The 17,008-nt window shown below is 46.6% G+C and overlaps 1 protein-coding gene across 2 annotated transcripts in view; it reads left to right on the top strand.

Moving 5' to 3' along the window:
• Positions 1-453: 453 nt before the first annotated feature.
• The window catches only part of notch1b (notch receptor 1b), a 39,328-nt gene continuing 22,773 nt past the window's right edge, over positions 454-17,008 (top strand). For both annotated transcript variants that reach the window (XM_084025876.1, XM_084025875.1), the window contains exons 1-8: positions 454-693; positions 1,342-1,411; positions 12,936-13,198; positions 13,626-13,964; positions 15,227-15,349; positions 15,456-15,689; positions 16,178-16,333; positions 16,760-16,945. In XM_084025876.1, the coding sequence (XP_083882002.1) occupies positions 636-693; positions 1,342-1,411; positions 12,936-13,198; positions 13,626-13,964; positions 15,227-15,349; positions 15,456-15,689; positions 16,178-16,333; positions 16,760-16,945 (1,429 nt within the window). In that variant the 5' untranslated portion in view covers positions 454-635. The remainder of the gene's footprint in view (positions 694-1,341; positions 1,412-12,935; positions 13,199-13,625; positions 13,965-15,226; positions 15,350-15,455; positions 15,690-16,177; positions 16,334-16,759; positions 16,946-17,008) is intronic.

Genomic DNA, 17,008 nt, shown 5'->3' with positions numbered 1-17,008 from the left:
ACAAAGTGTTCAAAGAGTCCATTTCACAGGTTGAAATGCTCAAGTGCTGCATAAACCACTTTCAGCATCATTTCACATCATCATGTTGTCAGACTCTCATTAAACACCACAATCCCATCCAAGAGCATCAACTGTGTTTATTTACGGTGTAAATAACGTGGTTTCACCAACAACGAACTTCCAACCTCAATGCGCTCATTTAACACTTCAGCCATCCTCAGTGATAAGTGATGGATATCTTTGGCACAGACTTATTTCTGGACTAGTGTTGCAAACTTCTTAATCAATGATAACAGTGCGGGCTCTGCGTGCGTGTGTGTGTTTGCGCGTCCACGTGTGTGTGTGTGTGTGTGTGTGTGTGTGTGTGTGTGTGCGTGCGTGAGAGAATAACGCCCCTCGACGCGGCGGATGGAGGAGCGCGTCCCCTCCCGTCATTCCCAACCCGTGAAGTGAAGTGACAACATCTCACGCTCGGAGTCCAGACGCCGCTCTACTCTCTCTGTCTCTGTGGATGTACTGGAGGATGAACTAACGTGGGCTCGTGGTTTTTGTTTTTTACCTGCCGGAGAGGAAGACACCGTCGGATCTATGAAAAAACCCACGTGGATTTGTGCCACCGTTTTAAACCAGAAGGAATGCCTATTTTCTTTGTGAAACTAACTTTCTTGTTGTCGCTGATAGCACTAACACGAGGTGAGTGGCGCGAGGATTCATGTTTCCCCCCCTTTTTTATAAATAAGATGAGCATGATGTAGTTTTCTGCCTTATTTGAAAACTCCGAGTGGAGTTTGGTTTGAACTTGTTGCATTCGCCGCTCTGCAAGCCGATGGACTGAAACGGAGGCATCCTGCAGCTTTTCCTCTTCATTCACATTCATCAAGTTCACTTGTGATTCCACCTGTTGACCATAACACATTCCTGCTCGTTTGCAAACTGGATCAATACATGTTATTATTATTATTTTTAACTTTGCCCCATGCAGCTGTTAGGCACTTGTCCAGTAAACACTCCACTTTTCACACTCCTATGTAAACGCATGCCTTTGCCGTTTGGATTCAGAGTGTGTGTGAGTGTGTGTGTGTTTTTATATTATTGCAAAGCTGTGTTACTCCTCAAACGGCCCATTTTATTCCAGTCTGCTGCAGAGCATGCAGATGCCAAACCAGTGTCAAGTACCCTGGTCGCCACAAAAAACTGCCCTTCTCGAGGTGGCAAGAGTCACACCTAGACTTCACATTTATGGAGTTTTACCTGGGCCATTTGTAATCCCCCCGGAGGAAAACCACTATTTAAAAAGTTGTTGAAAGTTTCAGCAGGTGTATTAAAACTTTCCATCCGCAGGTCGAGGATGCTCCGTGTCCACGGAGTCGTGTTTGAACCAGGGGAGGTGTGACGCCAACGGAGAGTGCAAGTAAGTTTGAACTTCTTCTTCTTCCCTTCCACCGATAAATGGTGAGGAATACCTGCAGTGGAGATTTGAAAATGTGTGGAATTTGTCATGAGTCAGATTTGGGTTTTTGCCTGACGTGTGAGGGCTGGAAGAGGGGGCCGAGTGCTCACGCCAGTGTTGCTATTGCTGGGAGGCAAATGGTCAGAGAGCGGAGACAGAAATGAGTGGACATTGATGAGGACAGGGGTCACCGTGAGAGAGAGAGAGTGTGTGTGTGTGTGTGTGTGTGTGTGTGTGTGTACGTGTCACTGCCACCACACTCTCTCCTCTGCAGCCAAACTCTCGCAGCCCTAAATCTTGCTTTTTCTTTTCTTTCACGGAGCGACAGCTGGGGTTGCCAGAAGCTCGGCAACCATTGTTCTCCGCTGCGATTAATTCTGTGTGACTAATCTGGGTGAGGCTTCCCAGAGAGACCCTCAGACCCTGTCCCCCTCCCACACACACACACACACACACACACACCTCCCTCCCTCCCTCCATCCACAACCCCTCCTCTCTCCTGGGATTGTGTCGCCTCCTCAATGGCCCTCAGTGCTCTCTCCCTCTCATTCCCCTAGACAGATGGCATTGGGTAGATGTTTCTCAACCTGCTAAAAGAAAATGGAAAACAAGTTCTTTTAATTTTTAGTATTTGGAGATGTTGTCAGTCCACATGTAAACCAATAAGCTGTACGCTCTTCTCACAACAATAGCCTACTTTGCGCTTGGCTCTATTTGCGTCCTGGCATCAGCAGCCCCAGCCAGTGTCATCTTACTGTGGCAGAGCTCTGTGACCAGGCCGATGATTGGGCCGGCCGGGTCGCCGCTCCCAGACTGCAAGACCCAGGCGGCCATCTTGGCCCCGCGCCACATCTTAATTTGGTCTGGTTGGGTTATTCACTCCTCAATCACACCCCCCCTCCCCTCCCCATCTTCCCCACCTCCTCATTGGGCCACAAAGCCATCATTGTCCTCCTCCTCCTCCTCCTCCTCCTCCTCAGACTTCTCCAATTAAACATAGAGATGGACATCCGCGCCGTTTTGAAATGGTTTGAGCGAGAACACAAGGCTTAGTTTGCGATCTGAGTTAGTCGTCAACGTGCCACCAGAGGGCCGACGGAAAAAGTTTAGGTTCACCAAGTTCAGCTAAATATTCACAGCAGAAACTTGGAGCTGAAACAGTTTTTGTGTGAAATATAATTCCGATGATCGATCATTTAGGTCATTTAAAAGCAAAAGTAGAGCTTAGCATTTCTGGGCTTCTTTGTCATATGTTATTTTAGAGGGAATATCTTCGGGTTTGTGTGAACTAAACAGACATTTGAACACTTTAGGCTAATGATTTTAGACTTGAGTGTATTTGATCCCTGCTGGAGTTACTGAAAGGCAACTTCAAGTTAACCCATTAACACTTCCAAGTGCACAGTTGCTGCTCTTTATCCTCGTTGGTCTCTTCTGAAAGGGAACTCTTTGGAGTTCCAGATGGTGCAAATGAAAGAAATCCCTTATTCTCGCCTGTTCCATTAGGTTAAGTGTTGTGTTTTGCGAGCGTTCATGTTACAAAATGTTGCTGCGGTTATATTTGGTCCATAAATGATTAATTCAAAAAGAATGCGTAGTCTGTCATTGAGGTTCCAGCCTGCTGCTGCGTGAGTCCTCATGTGTGGAAGTGATTTCGTTTTAAATGTGAGACCAATATTGTTAACAAAATCTCTTTTAAAGCAACATGAAAGATGGTTTTCTTCTGTTTCCGTGACGTCAGCTTGCTTATAGTTACATGACCGAAGGGAAAATCCAGCTATTGAGTGTTCACCTCCGTAAATGAAGCGCATCCAAGCCTGTGGTATCCAGAACGTCACTGCTGGTAGGATCCAGCAGGATGCCAACAATAGCATCTTTTCTTAGATCTTATGACTTTCAAACTTCCTGCTAAAAAGTTTGAAATCCCAAACCAAGATAACCCTGATGACATCGTCGTCAAAAGAAAAGCAGACGATGTACTGTACTGTTTACACAGGCTGAACACACTGCTGCGTGACATTCATCAACTAACCCAAGTTAATGTCACTCCTGAGGGTTAGTTGGGTGAAAGAGGTTATTGATATATTTGTAAGGTAGGTATTTGTAGGTTAACTGCTTGCAGTATCCTGCTTTGCCTGGTGAAGGAGAAAGGCTGACCATATTTTCCCTAATGAAAGCATGCAGACAGCCCCCCCCCCCCCAGCCTCACTTCATTCTTGACAGGATTACGATTTGGTTTCTCCTCAATCAGAAAGCCGCCGCTCTTGAACTCGAGTGTTATGTCGAGGTCAAGCAAGTGGGATTGGATGCTTCGGTTTTATATAGTCTGACAGAGATGCCTACTCGACATGCCATGCCGTGAATACCACCTCCTCGTGGTATCTGGCCTGCCTGGCCTTGTGACATCCTGACTGAAGTTTATCTCCAAAGAGCTTGAAGGAGGAGGCCTCTCATTTTGGCAGCGGGCGAGAGCAGTGACAGAGGCGAGCCGATCCAGACCGGGAGAAATAACTCCCAAATTCCAGTGGCACAATGGCCAGAATGAAAGCGGGCCTTGTCGAGGCGAGGAAGGACGCTGCCGAGGGAGATCACAAACCGTCATCGTCAGTTAGTCGGCGCGGCGAAGAAATGCGACAGACAGCCTGTTGATTGCAGGGAGTCACATGGTGATTTAGGTTCTCGTATTAGATGAAGGCCTAATTGGCCTCTCGTCTTGTTGGATACAAAGACCTGGAGCTATTTGTGCACCAGTCAGTTAACGGGGGATTTAATTAACTGTTGATTTGCTGGTATTTCTTTTGACAAGTATCTGTAGTTTCCCACCATCAACATCCTCATGATGTTTGATTGTTATAGCCGGGTAGCATTTTTACATTTTAGTACCAGTCGGATCCCTGAGCTCCATTACAGTTTGAGAAATACATTTTTTCCTACAAAATCACAACAAAATCACCCAAACGTATCTCACTATTAACTGACTGACTTTAAAGGAAACGTTAGCATTAGCAGCTGATTTGGATCTGGAAACCCATCAATAGATAAGTGAACTCAACGGAGAATCCGGACATTCATTCATTCATTCTTTTGATACATGAGTGCTTTCAAAACGTAATGCTACAAATACATTCACAGTCAGACACATGCTTACCAACTTTCCATCCCCGACTCCGTCTTTGAGTGCTTCTTTCCTAGTTCTGTGTAGCCGACAGCCAATCAGAGTAACTGTCTTTGACGTGTTAATGCTCTGTGGACACCAGTGCTTAAGATTGATGTGGTGGATGTGTGGAAATGTTTGAATGTGTGTAAAAGTTTGTGTTGGTTTCAGGTTTTTCTGCGTTGCCTAAGATAACAACCCGACTCTTTAAAGCTACAGTACACACCCACTTCAATGAAAGTGAGCCCTTGTTTCTCCGGTTCTGGGGGACTCCTTAATGGCACCTCTGTTCACTCCGGTCAGATGAGTCTATCTCAGACCCCCCCCCCCCCATCTACGCATCCATTCAGAGTCAGGAAACGGCCTCGGAGTGGCCCGAGGGAAGAAAAGGTGGCGTATCTGATCATATCATCACACAAGGATAAACACACAGCGCGAGGCTTTTATATGGCCGCTGCCGCCGGTGTTGGGTTCCCTTTGGCGAGAGTCCGGCTGGTGAGAGGGCTGATCGTCGGACTGAACCAAGTGACTTGGTGGTGGGGGAACCTCAGCGTGGAGGATTACTGATATCTGAGCCTCACCTCGTTGGCATATGCCAAGACAAATCATATAAACTTTGATCGTGTGTGTGTGTGTGTTTGTGTGTGTGTGTGTGTGTGTGTTGTGTGTGTGTGTGTGTGTGTGTGTGTGTGTGTGTGTGTGTGTGTGTGTGTGTGTGTGTGTGTGTGTGTGTGTGTGTGTGTGTGTGTGTGTGTGAGATAAAGACACCGAGCGTACTCCAAACCACACTTCCTCATTTCTTTTCCCCCCTTTCAGCCAGACCACCTGTCTGTGGTTTGTAGCACAACAAACAAGAGGGACATGCACTCCTCCACACAGCAGCGTGCTCCATAATACCCATGATTACTTGTGGTTTTGTCCAATTCAGCTCCGCACAGGAACAGATTGACTTTGTCTGCCAGGTGTGCGTTTCGCTTTCAGTCCCTCCCGATACGCACTAGCTCGCAGGATATTCAGGAGAATGGAGTGTGATGTCTTTGTGGTGAAAAGGAGCCGTTTGTTCAGATTGTGAGACTGATACCAATTATGGTGTCTGTTAAAAAATGGATTCTTCAAGGCTTATAAGCAATAATACTTATCCAGACGGGACAGACAAGTTGCAGTGTTTGAGGCAGGATTGCTTCGCACAGACGTGGTACACATATTTAGACATACATCATGAATAAATATCCTTAAATCTGCATAGAAATGCTAGTAAGATAGTTTTTAAGTTGTCCTCAATAAAGAAATCCTGTGATAGTTGTACATACATGGTTCATTCCAAAAAGGAACTGATTCCAGCTGATTCTGCATACTTTGCATGTTGCCAAGTTTGCTAAAGTGCAAACAAATATCGCCAAAAAGGGACTGAACTGCCGCTGGCAAACATTTTATCTGGAGTTCACTTCAACTTCAAAGTCGCTATGTTACCGTGAAACCTTAAAATTCGAGTAATCACATTTAAAAGTCTGCACTTTAGCTGCTAAGCTGTTACTTTACAACCAAAATGATGTGCTGGTCTCAGCTGTCAGTTAGTACTGCTAATGCTGATGCGTTATATAACGTATGTGTAAAGGCAAAATGATACACAGAATGTTGCCCCTAAACAAATCTTTGGACGAACAACACCGGCTTGAAAGTTACCGTCCACACTTCTGTAGTTTATCTAACTCACACAACTAATACATAACCAGCTTCTACAACCTAAAAATACCACGGCTGCTAACAGCCTAATCCTGGTCTTGATTTAGGGGGGACAATTGTGCGCAGCGAGAATGCAGCGGCGTGACATTTTGGCATGCTCCGGCTCAGAGCTTGAAGTCGGCGTGTACAGCGACGACCCGAGTGTCCGTTTGCACCGTCAGCTACACCTTCAGACACCCGTAAAGCCTTTAAGTGGTTCCCAGCCTCGTAAAGTCGGCAGTGGCAGAAGTCATTAGAGCTGCTATGACACTCAAGATGTCCACACACACACATGCACACACACTGAGTGGTTGATCCCAGGGGGAGCTGGCTCTTTCCCATGAGTCCGTAGCGCTCCCAAATAAACAGGGTCTCTAATGAAGGCTGCCAGATGTGGGCTGGCCAGGTCGTCTCTCCTGTACGATTAGAGAGGAAGGAAAAGAAGGATGGATGTAAGGAGAGGGAACGAGGGGCAGCGTTTCCCCTGTAATTTCTGTAGCCAGCAGGGATTTGTTGGTAACTTTGGTTTCAGCTCCACAACAAACACAGACCCGGCTTTTCTTTGTGCCAGTTTTCAGTGGGAGAGCTATTTTTGTTTCACTAGACTCGACTGTGTGTGATTGAAGCTGACTTTGAGCGTGCATTTCAGTGTTGATTTTGTCCACCAGCGGTGGCAGAGTTGTCACAGTGGTTAGCCTCAAAATGCTGCAGGGAAAACACAAGAGGGGGCAAAAATGAGAGAGAGAGAGAAGCGTGGAGGAAATGAGAGGAGCCCTCAGGGCAACGCTTCAAAAACAGACAAGACTAAAGGGGCCTGAGAGCAGGCAGAGCACTAAACAGCCAGGAAATGAGAAGGGTGGTGGGAAGACAGGAGGGTGATGGGAGGGGGGCCAGAGGTACAAACGTCTCCACTAACAGTCTGACTCCTGGCACTGAAGGACATATTAACTCTGCTTTATTACAGCTTGTGTATTATTTACATGTATTTGGCCTCTGAGATCTGGGAGCTCGGCAGCAGCCCTAAAACAAGTTTATAAATCCATTATACTTTACAGACTGACTGACTTCTTAGCAGGGCTGCAGCTAATGAGCGCTTGTAGGGAAACGTTTCCTAAATGATCAACTTGAGATCTTTAAATTGCGTTTTTTTAGTGCAATTGACTTAAACATTTTTTAAAGATATTTAATATACTATGATATTAAATACACAACAAATCAGCCTCACACGGATAGCCGAGAAGGAAGCTGGAACCAATGAGTGTGTGGCATTCTTACCAGAAAAAACATAATTATTGTGTTGATTAACTAATTGATTAATTAACCCTTGACCCACTTCATTCACAATAGCTGTGGATGCACAGGGCGAGCACAATGTTATCAGAAACTAGAGAAATGATTTCCAAAACCCTTTAAATAACAGCCTAAACATCAGTTTTCTTCTGTCATTTTGTTCAAATATGTAAAAACATGGGTAAACAAAGAGTTATCCTAAAGTCATGTTAATTGTATCATTTACAGAAATGGAACCAGACACTGATCCCGTCTCCCACAGAGCTTTACACGCCGCAATAATCAAATAAATGCACGACCTAATTCATTAAGCTTCTTAAAACGGATACGGATTGGGGTCCGCGTAGCAGCCGAAAAAACCCAGAGGTGCTCACTCTCGGTTTGTGTTTGTGTACAGTGCACATGTGTAGCCAACATGGGTTCAAAGCCTCCGTCCCCATCTGTGTCACCTCGGAAAGATGGCAGATGGCAGATTGGCCCGACGCTGAGGAAAGCCCCTTCAGAGTGACGCCTGGCCCGGGGTCAGATGTCACCACAACATCTGCTGCAGGCTCGAGCCGCCGCCCGTCCCCGTTACGCAGCCCCGTCAGTGTGGCGGACCTGTTGCCACGGGCTACGGCGGCAATAGAAGGAGCGAGCGCAGGGGAGAACAATGAGGGCTACTGGGCAGGGATGACAGAAGAGATAATAACAGTATCGGCCTCACCGCAGAGATAATTCCTGTGCTGTCCTGCAGTTATACGATACCTCCCTCACACCTGATATTTGCTCAGCTTCTGATTTGCGCCTCTCTTTTCATGTCTGCTTTATTTACCTTTCCTGCGGCCCAGTTTACCTGCTGCTGTGGAGATTATCCCGCTCACCAGGCCAGCAGATTTCTCTTGTTGAAGCAGCTGCTTTTTTCTGTTTGTTTTGAATACAGGCAAGACTTCATAAAAGAGTCGTTGAATATCTTTTCTCCCAACCCCACCCCTCACTCCTGTTTGAGACATCTGAGCTCTGATTGAGGCAGCGAGCTGCCTGCAAAGAGCTGTTTTGTGCTGAGCGCGTATTCCTCGGGCTCTCGCCAACTTAAAGAGCAAACTGTTCGCATTCTTTGCTCAGCGCGTGCTACGGTTGACTTCTGTTAGCACCTCAGCTGGGGTGTGTTTGCACAGTGCGTCCACGTGCACCGAGGTGAGGGTGCAGGGGCTTCTATCTGTTTGTCTTTCAGGCCTCGGTGTGAGGCGCTGGGCTGCTCCGCGAGGGCAGATGCCGGGTCTCAAAGGTCACGCAGGTTCTCTCAGGGAGCCGTAAGTCGAGGCCGCCAGCGAGCCTCAGGTGAAGAATCAGGACACGGGTCTCTTTCCTTCTGAACTGGCAACCCCTTTCTGCCTTTCTCCCCCTGAAAACCCAATCCAACCAGTTCCAGCTTCCTTTCTTTCAGACTCCTTTGTTTGCCCCGCCGCTTGTGTGTTTTGGATTTTAAGCTTTTCTTTTGCCTTACGCTTGGCCTCAAACATCGCAGACCACTAAAACGTTGCAGAGCAGCTTGGAGGAACTTGAAAGAAAGTTTAAGGGGAGTGAGCGGTAGTCAGTTGAGGCTTATAAATCCTAATGTGGTGTCTTACAAATGCAAAGGAATGAGGGGCTGCAGGGGAAGAGGGGGTGAGCGGGTTTGGAGGGAAAGAAGGTGCACGGAGGGGAGTGAGTGGATGCCAGCGACCGTACGACGGAACGGAGGGAGTGAAAGCAATAATGAGGAAAAAAGGGGAAAAATCAGGGATGAGCCATATGTAATGAAAGACGATTAAGATATTAATTGGGGAGACAGAGAGGAGGGAAGGCTGGGAAAGAGGAGGTGTGGCCTCTGGTCAAATCTGAATGGGAGGAAAAACAATGGGCCCACTCATCCTCCGCTCGCTCTCCCTCTCTCTTCTCTTCCTCGCGCGCTCTTCATTTCTCTGCTAAGTAGTGAGGGGAAAGTGTGCGTGTGTGTGTGTGTGTGTGTGTGTGTGTGTGTGTGTGAACATGTTTTCTGGTAGTTCAGTAAATGAATGGCACATATGAAATAACCACATGGTAAAGCCTTTCATCATATTCTCATTGATTGATTGATGTCTTTATTTTTACAGCCAAACCCCCATGGGTTTATAAGACACCAAACACACAGCTGCAGTTAGTTAGTTAGCAGTTATTATGGAGAAAAAAATGATGCCGCTAAACAGTGACTATGTTTACAAGCATGCACACAAATACAGAGTAATCCAAAGTTTGAATGAAGCAAGTTTTCTGAAAGATTTGCGATGGTACATGTTTTTTTGCATGGCCCCTGCCTCTGTCTAGGCTTGAGGACAGGCTGGGGTGCCATGCAGAAGAAAGAGGCAGAGTGGTGGGTTATGGGAGTTGCGGGAGGGTTGGGGTTGGGGGGGAGGGGGTGAATGGCCGGGGCAGCAGCTGCCGTCTCCTCATTAACATGCGCACCTGCTCCCTGCGGCCTTTTTCCAGCGAGCTCGTGTGGCGCCTCACGACCTCAGCACCCGCCACCGCTGGGACTTAACTGGACTGGTCTTCTAGCAGCCAGATCTGCTGCTTCTCTCCACTGCAACACACACACACACACACACAGCTTTAATGTGCAGATACGTCTGTTTTATCAGATTCGATCAGAAAGTGGAAACTGCAACAATGTCACAGTATTTGTCCAACAGATTGCAAAAGTACCAATAGTATGGTTTCACTGTCACAGTAAGTAATACATCAACAAGTAGACATTTCATTAAATCAGGATTGTGTGTGCAGAATTGCTTGCATATAACCGATTTGAATTCCAGCTTCTGACACTAGAGCTGGTTTGACCTTACTGCTCCCAGACACCATGCTTAGGTACTACTCCCGCCGCTCTACGAGGTGACATGCCACCACTCACTACTGCTGTTTGTGCAGCGGCCAGTCTAGCATGGCATGTTTTCTTTTCCTTACCACGGTCCTAAGGCTGCCTAATCCCCTGAGAGGGAGACCCTGTCTAAACACAGGCCTGTCCCTACATCCCTGTCCCCAGACCCAGGACACACACACACACACACACACATACTGGACCCCCCTGGGAATGTTTGGGGACGTGGTCCTGCCAGCCCCTCAGGGCTAACAGACATTCTGGCTCTGGTCAGGTATTTGAGAGTGACAGCTACGTTTAATGTTGTGGAAAGGCCGCTTTGAAGTCGACAGGATGTTTTATGCACAATATTGGGCACTGTTGTTTATCAAGAAAAAAAGTTGAAGAAATTTAGATTTCTAGACATTCCCTGAGTGACTTTTCCTCCGTACAGGAATTCACTTTTCAGAAATCTTTCTGCTGGCTCCACAGTCTCTTCCGTTTCATCCTCTTCCCATCTCTTGTCTGATGCCGGAGCAGATCCTCTCTGGGGAGGGAAGAATAACGAGGTCTGATGGGGGGCAAGGTGCTTTGAAGTTTCCATAATGTTGGCCTGCAGCTCAAACACTGTGGCATAGATGCTGCCTTGTCCTCGGGATGAATGAGTGCTGACAAAAGGGTCAACGTGAGCACATTTCATCCCTGAGAGCTGCTGAAGGGTGCCGCGATGGCGCCTTTTCTTGTGCCTCCACTCTTGGAAAGGACGGATCAGGAACAAGAATTCCAAATGCTGATGATTTTTTTGTTATCGTCTCCGGTGCTTTTGTCTAGATGCTTTTCTTTTTGTAATGACCAAGCCTTCCCGGCCACCCAGCGTTGTTGACAACAGTATTGAATCTCTGAAGTTGATGACTATGGGACCGTGGTTTTGGTGTCAAATAGAGCTACGAAAAGGGTCTCAGTCCTCAATGCACTGTTAACTAACTTACTACTGCCCGTAGCTTCATATTTAATGTACATGTATATCAATCTGATACCTCTCTGGAATAAATGGGGAATGGCATAGAAGCATATTTCTCACAATATTGAACCGTTCCTTGGCATCAGATATTCACACATTCAAAACCGTCTGCCTTTGTTCGATGACGTTTAATATTAACAGAAGCCTGGCTTCATTGCTGAGAAAATCAGCATATGATGATGACATAAAGAACTGGAACAAGTTTGTAATTTTTTTCACAATAAATCATTGACATGGATTAATCCAATATTAGTTTTATAGTATTATGTGTGGATATGCATGCAGTTGTGAATGAACGAGGTCCTGTGCGTAATCTTGTGTGTGTGTGTGTGTGCGTGTGTGTGTGTGTGTGTGTGTGTGTGTGTGTGTGTGTGTGTAAAAGACTGCCCACTGTGTAGGTATGAGGTGTGTGTGTGTGGCCTCTTTGTTGAGCCGTGCGTATCCTCAGGGGACTCCCTTCAACTCCTCTCATTGTAATTGTAAATGTGTGAATGTGTCCCAGTCATCATCATCAGCAGCTCTCTCTCTCTCTCTGTCTCTCTCTCTCTCTCTCTCTCTCTCTCTCTCTCTGTCTCTCTCTCTTTCTCTCTCCCTCCCTCTCTGGGAACTTGTTCGTTGGGGTGCGAGTGGCGTTCATGTCTCGGACACAACCGGTGAGAAACATCACAGGAGTTTGTCCCCCCCCTTCTTCAGGCCGCTCCGCTTTACAGCCTGAAACATATTGTTGGCAGCGGGGGGGTGGGGGCGTTTAAAGCATACTTTCTCATGGCCGTGTTGCCACGCTGTAAAAACAACAGGGACGGGACCATCGTTTAAGAGGAATGGATCGTTAGTTTTATTGGTTACCAAAGCAGCTGATTTATAAGCACAGTAGCACACAAAGCCATGACCCTTGCTAGTCAGAAGTGTTGTCTCAACCTTGTGAACTCCTCACTCCGCGCTGAGCTGAAAAAGATTGGATGGAAATAGTGTTTGGGAATTCCCTTTGAGCCATTCCACCCTTTGTCATGCTAATTGTAAACGAAGAAAGCATGGACATTTATTGGTAGACCAATACATCTAGCAGAAGGAAGGGTTTCATTCCATCATTAGTAAATTGTTTGCATTTGCGAAATAATGGTTCTACATAATCTTCCGTGAATGATTGCGCCCAAAGTCCAGAATTTCAAAGCATTCATATTCAAATGAATCCAGTCAAACCTCACTAGCATGAGGAAGTCATCTATAGATGCCTTTTTGGTGTCTTTGAGTGCAGTTTGTTAAATGGTGAGCTGAGCTTATTTCAACCCAGTTACTGTGTTTTTGTGGGATCTAGTAGCTAATTTTCATCTGTAAAGGAGAAATATTAAATACTTCAAATCTGAGATAAAGAAGTAATTCTCCTTCCTCACCTGGCTGCAAGTAAAAAACAACCCTGCTGACCTCTCTGCCTGTGTTTTCTCAGGTGCCGTGATGGATACGCAGGAAGCAGGTGCCAGTTTCCCGACCCGTGCACCACCTCGCCATGCATGAACGGCGGCACGTGTCGCGTCGTGTCCAAGGGGAACACGGTGGACTTCAACTGCACCTGCAAACTGGGCTACACCGACAGCCGCTGCCTGACGCCCATCAACAACATCTGCATCAGCTCGCCTTGTCGCAACGGAGGCACCTGCGAGCTGGAGAGTCTCCAGACGTACAAGTGCCGCTGCCCGCCCGGATGGTCAGGTAACACGCAGCAGAAATGTGACAGTAAAGACATAGATCTGCCTCTAATCTTAGTTTTTTGTCTGAATTATGATCATTTTATCTCTTCATGGAAAACCACCAATACATTCTAGGGGAATGGGGTAAAAATATCAATTCATAGATATCAACATGAAACTTCACCATTTTCTGAAATATTGTGTTTTAAATATGCAAATTAGGCATTATTTACTATCTTTATGGGCTAGCTTTTGGTAAAGTGGGGAGAAATCTACAGTCACTAATAGACAAAGTGAAGTAACATGAACACAAATGTGTATTTTGGATGTTTTCTTTGCTTTGTTGCTGTATGGAGGCAAATTGACCAGTACATGAAAAACAAAAGACATGTTTTTTCTCCCCTTAAAAGCCCAGCCCATACTAGAACATGCTTCCTCTGTGCCCTCAGGTAAACTGTGCCAACAAGCCGACCCCTGTGCCTCAAACCCGTGCGCCAACGGCGGCCAGTGCTCCGCCATCGAGTCCCACTACGTCTGCACCTGCACGCCCTTCTTCTCCGGGAAGACCTGCAAGCAGGACGTCAACGAGTGCGACGCCAGCCAGTCGCCCTGCAAGAATGGCGGGCTGTGCATCAACGAGGTCGGCGGGTACAAATGCCAGTGCCCGGACGAGTACAGGGGCAAGCACTGCGAGAGCCGCTACCTGCCCTGCAACCCGTCGCCCTGCTACAACGGAGGCACCTGCATCCAGAAGGGAGAGACCAGCTACGAGTGCTCCTGTGTGCCAGGTAGGGAGAGCACACTTCATCCTGGGCTGGGGAGCTCTTTGTTGTTGTGGTGATCTGGCGTTTTTTCACTTTAAGGCCTGGTTTATTGTTACGAAGAAGAAGAATGGATCAGATCCGCCATTTGTAAGCTGAATCATGCCATGCTCTTGAATTAAAGTGGGGTTATTCCTCTTTAAACGCCCTGTGTTGAATTCCTGGAGTTGAATTTAAAATGCAACTTCCTGTAAGTTGCCGGTCAAGCGATGATGTCATTTAAGGCAGGGCTCTTCCTGCTTGTGTATATGTGTGTGTTTCTGCTTCGGTGTGTACAGTGTGTGAACAAGGCAGAGCAGGAAGACATCGGGGCTTATCATAAGGAAATGGTCAAAGGACAACATCCTTTACACATAGCGGAGTGGAGCAAAGCTTGCTGGGACCAAAGTCGTGCCCGCCACCTCATCAACCTCTGCACAGAATAACTTTGCCTTGTTTTCGTCTGCTTGTCCATCACAAGCTGTTCCTTGAAACATCTTCCTTGAAAATCCTTTTGTGTTTTTGTTTTTTGTCCTTGAACGAAATCTCCCACGATATTTTAAACCTTACATGTCAGCTGACCCTGTGAAGTGTTTTATGAGAGGGTCTCGGTCGTTTCTTGTGCGTGCCAATGAGGACGCATGTTTGAGGGTGACGTGGATTTTCACTCACCCATCCCAGTCCCACCAAAAACAATGTCCAAATAACCCAAATAAATAATTATCAAAAACCCACAAATACCATCTTTAATATATTCACATTAAGGTACAGCAGCTGAAAGCCACAAGCACTGATTTTATTTCGCAGAAATATCAGTTTCTTATGAAAATGATCCACAGTTTTAAATATAATTCCACATAATAGTCAGCTTTATGAGCCATATTCCTCGACATCAGAAACAAACAAGCAATTGTTTCCTGAATGTTTTCATAAGAACGCCTCCAGTCAGTGGAAGCGATTCTTTGTACTGGTTCTCATATATTACCCATCATGGCACATGTGCAGTCCAGTGGTTGCCTCTTGTGTAACTGTATAGCGGAGTGGATGTTATTACACAGCAAGGTTACCACAGACCTCAAGGAGGGTACAGCTGCCTCCTTTCTTTGGGAAGAAAAGAGTCCGTTGACCACATTTAACTGTAGACTTAGTTTCATTCCCTTTGTTGTAAATGGGAACGGAGCTGAAACCAGTAACTGAAAATCCGAAGCCCCAGTAGGACTCCGTCGCTCACCTTTCTCTCTTTGTGTTAGGTTTTACAGGAAAGAACTGCCACTACAACATCGATGACTGTCCAGGTCACGAGTGCCAGAATGGAGCGACGTGTGTCGATGGAGTCAACACCTACAACTGCCAGTGTAAACCCGAATTCACAGGTTTGTAGAGTCTCATGGTCGTATCACTTTAATCAGATGAAGGTGACTTGATGAGTAAACCAAGTAGGCGCAGGAGAAGAGTGAGCCGACTTCATTCCTCCCTCAGGTCAGGTCTGCAGAGAGGACGTCGACGAGTGCCAGCTGATGCCCAACGCCTGCCAAAACGGCGGCACGTGCCACAACACCTACGGCAGCTACCAGTGCGTGTGCGTGAACGGCTGGGCCGGCGACGACTGCAGCGAGAACATCGATGACTGCGCCAGCGCCGCGTGCCACCAGGGCTCCACCTGTCACGACCGCGTCGCTTCCTTCTACTGCGAATGCCCCCACGGCCGCACAGGTAGCCCTGGCGTTTATTTTCATTCAGATAAATAAAATATCACTTCAAGAAAACAGAATTTCAAGAGTATCTGTCTTCTGTATTTTTACGTATTTCTGAGTGAAACGGGATAGACGGGCGGGACATGACGTTGGGAGGAATTTCATTTGATGGTTTAAAAGATTAGCCCACAAATTCTCCAGCTGCAGATTGATAGGTGGATGGATGTCGTGATACTATTGGTTTAAAATGTTTGGTACGAGCTGATGTAAGCACGCGTTGCACAGAACGAAACATATATTGGATATTGATATATAAATACAAAGAAATCAATTTTTTAAAATTGTTTCGGCATATTAGTGTTAAAAGTGTGATCTTACCGTAAATGGTTGAAAAGGCATGTTTTATTTCGGACATTCTGTAGCTAAGCTGTCTTTGACTGGTGTAGACTTTTGAAGACACTAATGTGTACTTTATAAAGTACTTCATACTTGTGTGTTGTGTACCAGGGCTGCTGTGCCAGCTGGACGACGCCTGCATCAGCAACCCTTGTCAGAAAGGCTCCAACTGTGACACCAACCCCGTCAGTGGAAACCACTTCTGTACCTGCCCATCGGGGTACCTGGGAACCTCCTGTGACCAGGACATGGACGAGTGCTCGCTGGGTAAAAGTCACAAACTCTGTCGTCTCCTTTCAACCCAAAAATCTGACAACTTGAGGGCGCATTTCAATTGTTGATACCTCCGGGAGCGGTTTGTGCTAAACTACTGTCAAGAAAGCTTTTCAACCATCACACATTGGTAACTCTTTTATATGAGCCACAATAGGAGCTCATTCTTTCCTGTTATTATGGATACTTTGGTGCCCATAATTGGGCCCATAATGGCAGTAAATAACACCCTCGGGGGTATTATTGTCATAACCGCACGCAGTCGTGGCTTTGGTTTGGCTTCGTCAAACAACACAAAAACCACCCAAATTACCTCATTGTCATGTCTTTACGGTTAAATTGCTCCTCGTGAGGTTGTGTGCACGCTGGTGTCGACCTATTATAGTAAAGCAAAAGTAAAAGTATTGTGTTTTTAAACAGGTTCCAACCCGTGTGAGCACGCAGGGAAGTGTATAAACACCAAGGGTTCGTTCCAGTGCAAGTGCCAGCGGGGTTACGTGGGGCCGCGCTGCGAGCTGGACATCAACGAGTGCATGTCCAGCCCGTGTCTGAACGAGGCCACCTGCCTGGACCAGATAGGAGACTTCCACTGTATCTGCATGCCAGGTAGGTTGATACAGAACATACTCAGGTATTAGACTGTATCTTAGAATGCCATTTAACACATGG

The sequence above is a fragment of the Eutrigla gurnardus genome (genome assembly GCF_963514095.1).
Source record: "Eutrigla gurnardus genome assembly, chromosome: 13".
NCBI lineage: Eukaryota > Metazoa > Chordata > Actinopteri > Perciformes > Triglidae > Eutrigla > Eutrigla gurnardus.
Note: the sequence above shows the minus strand (reverse complement) of the source record. Positions and strands in the feature narration are given on the sequence as shown.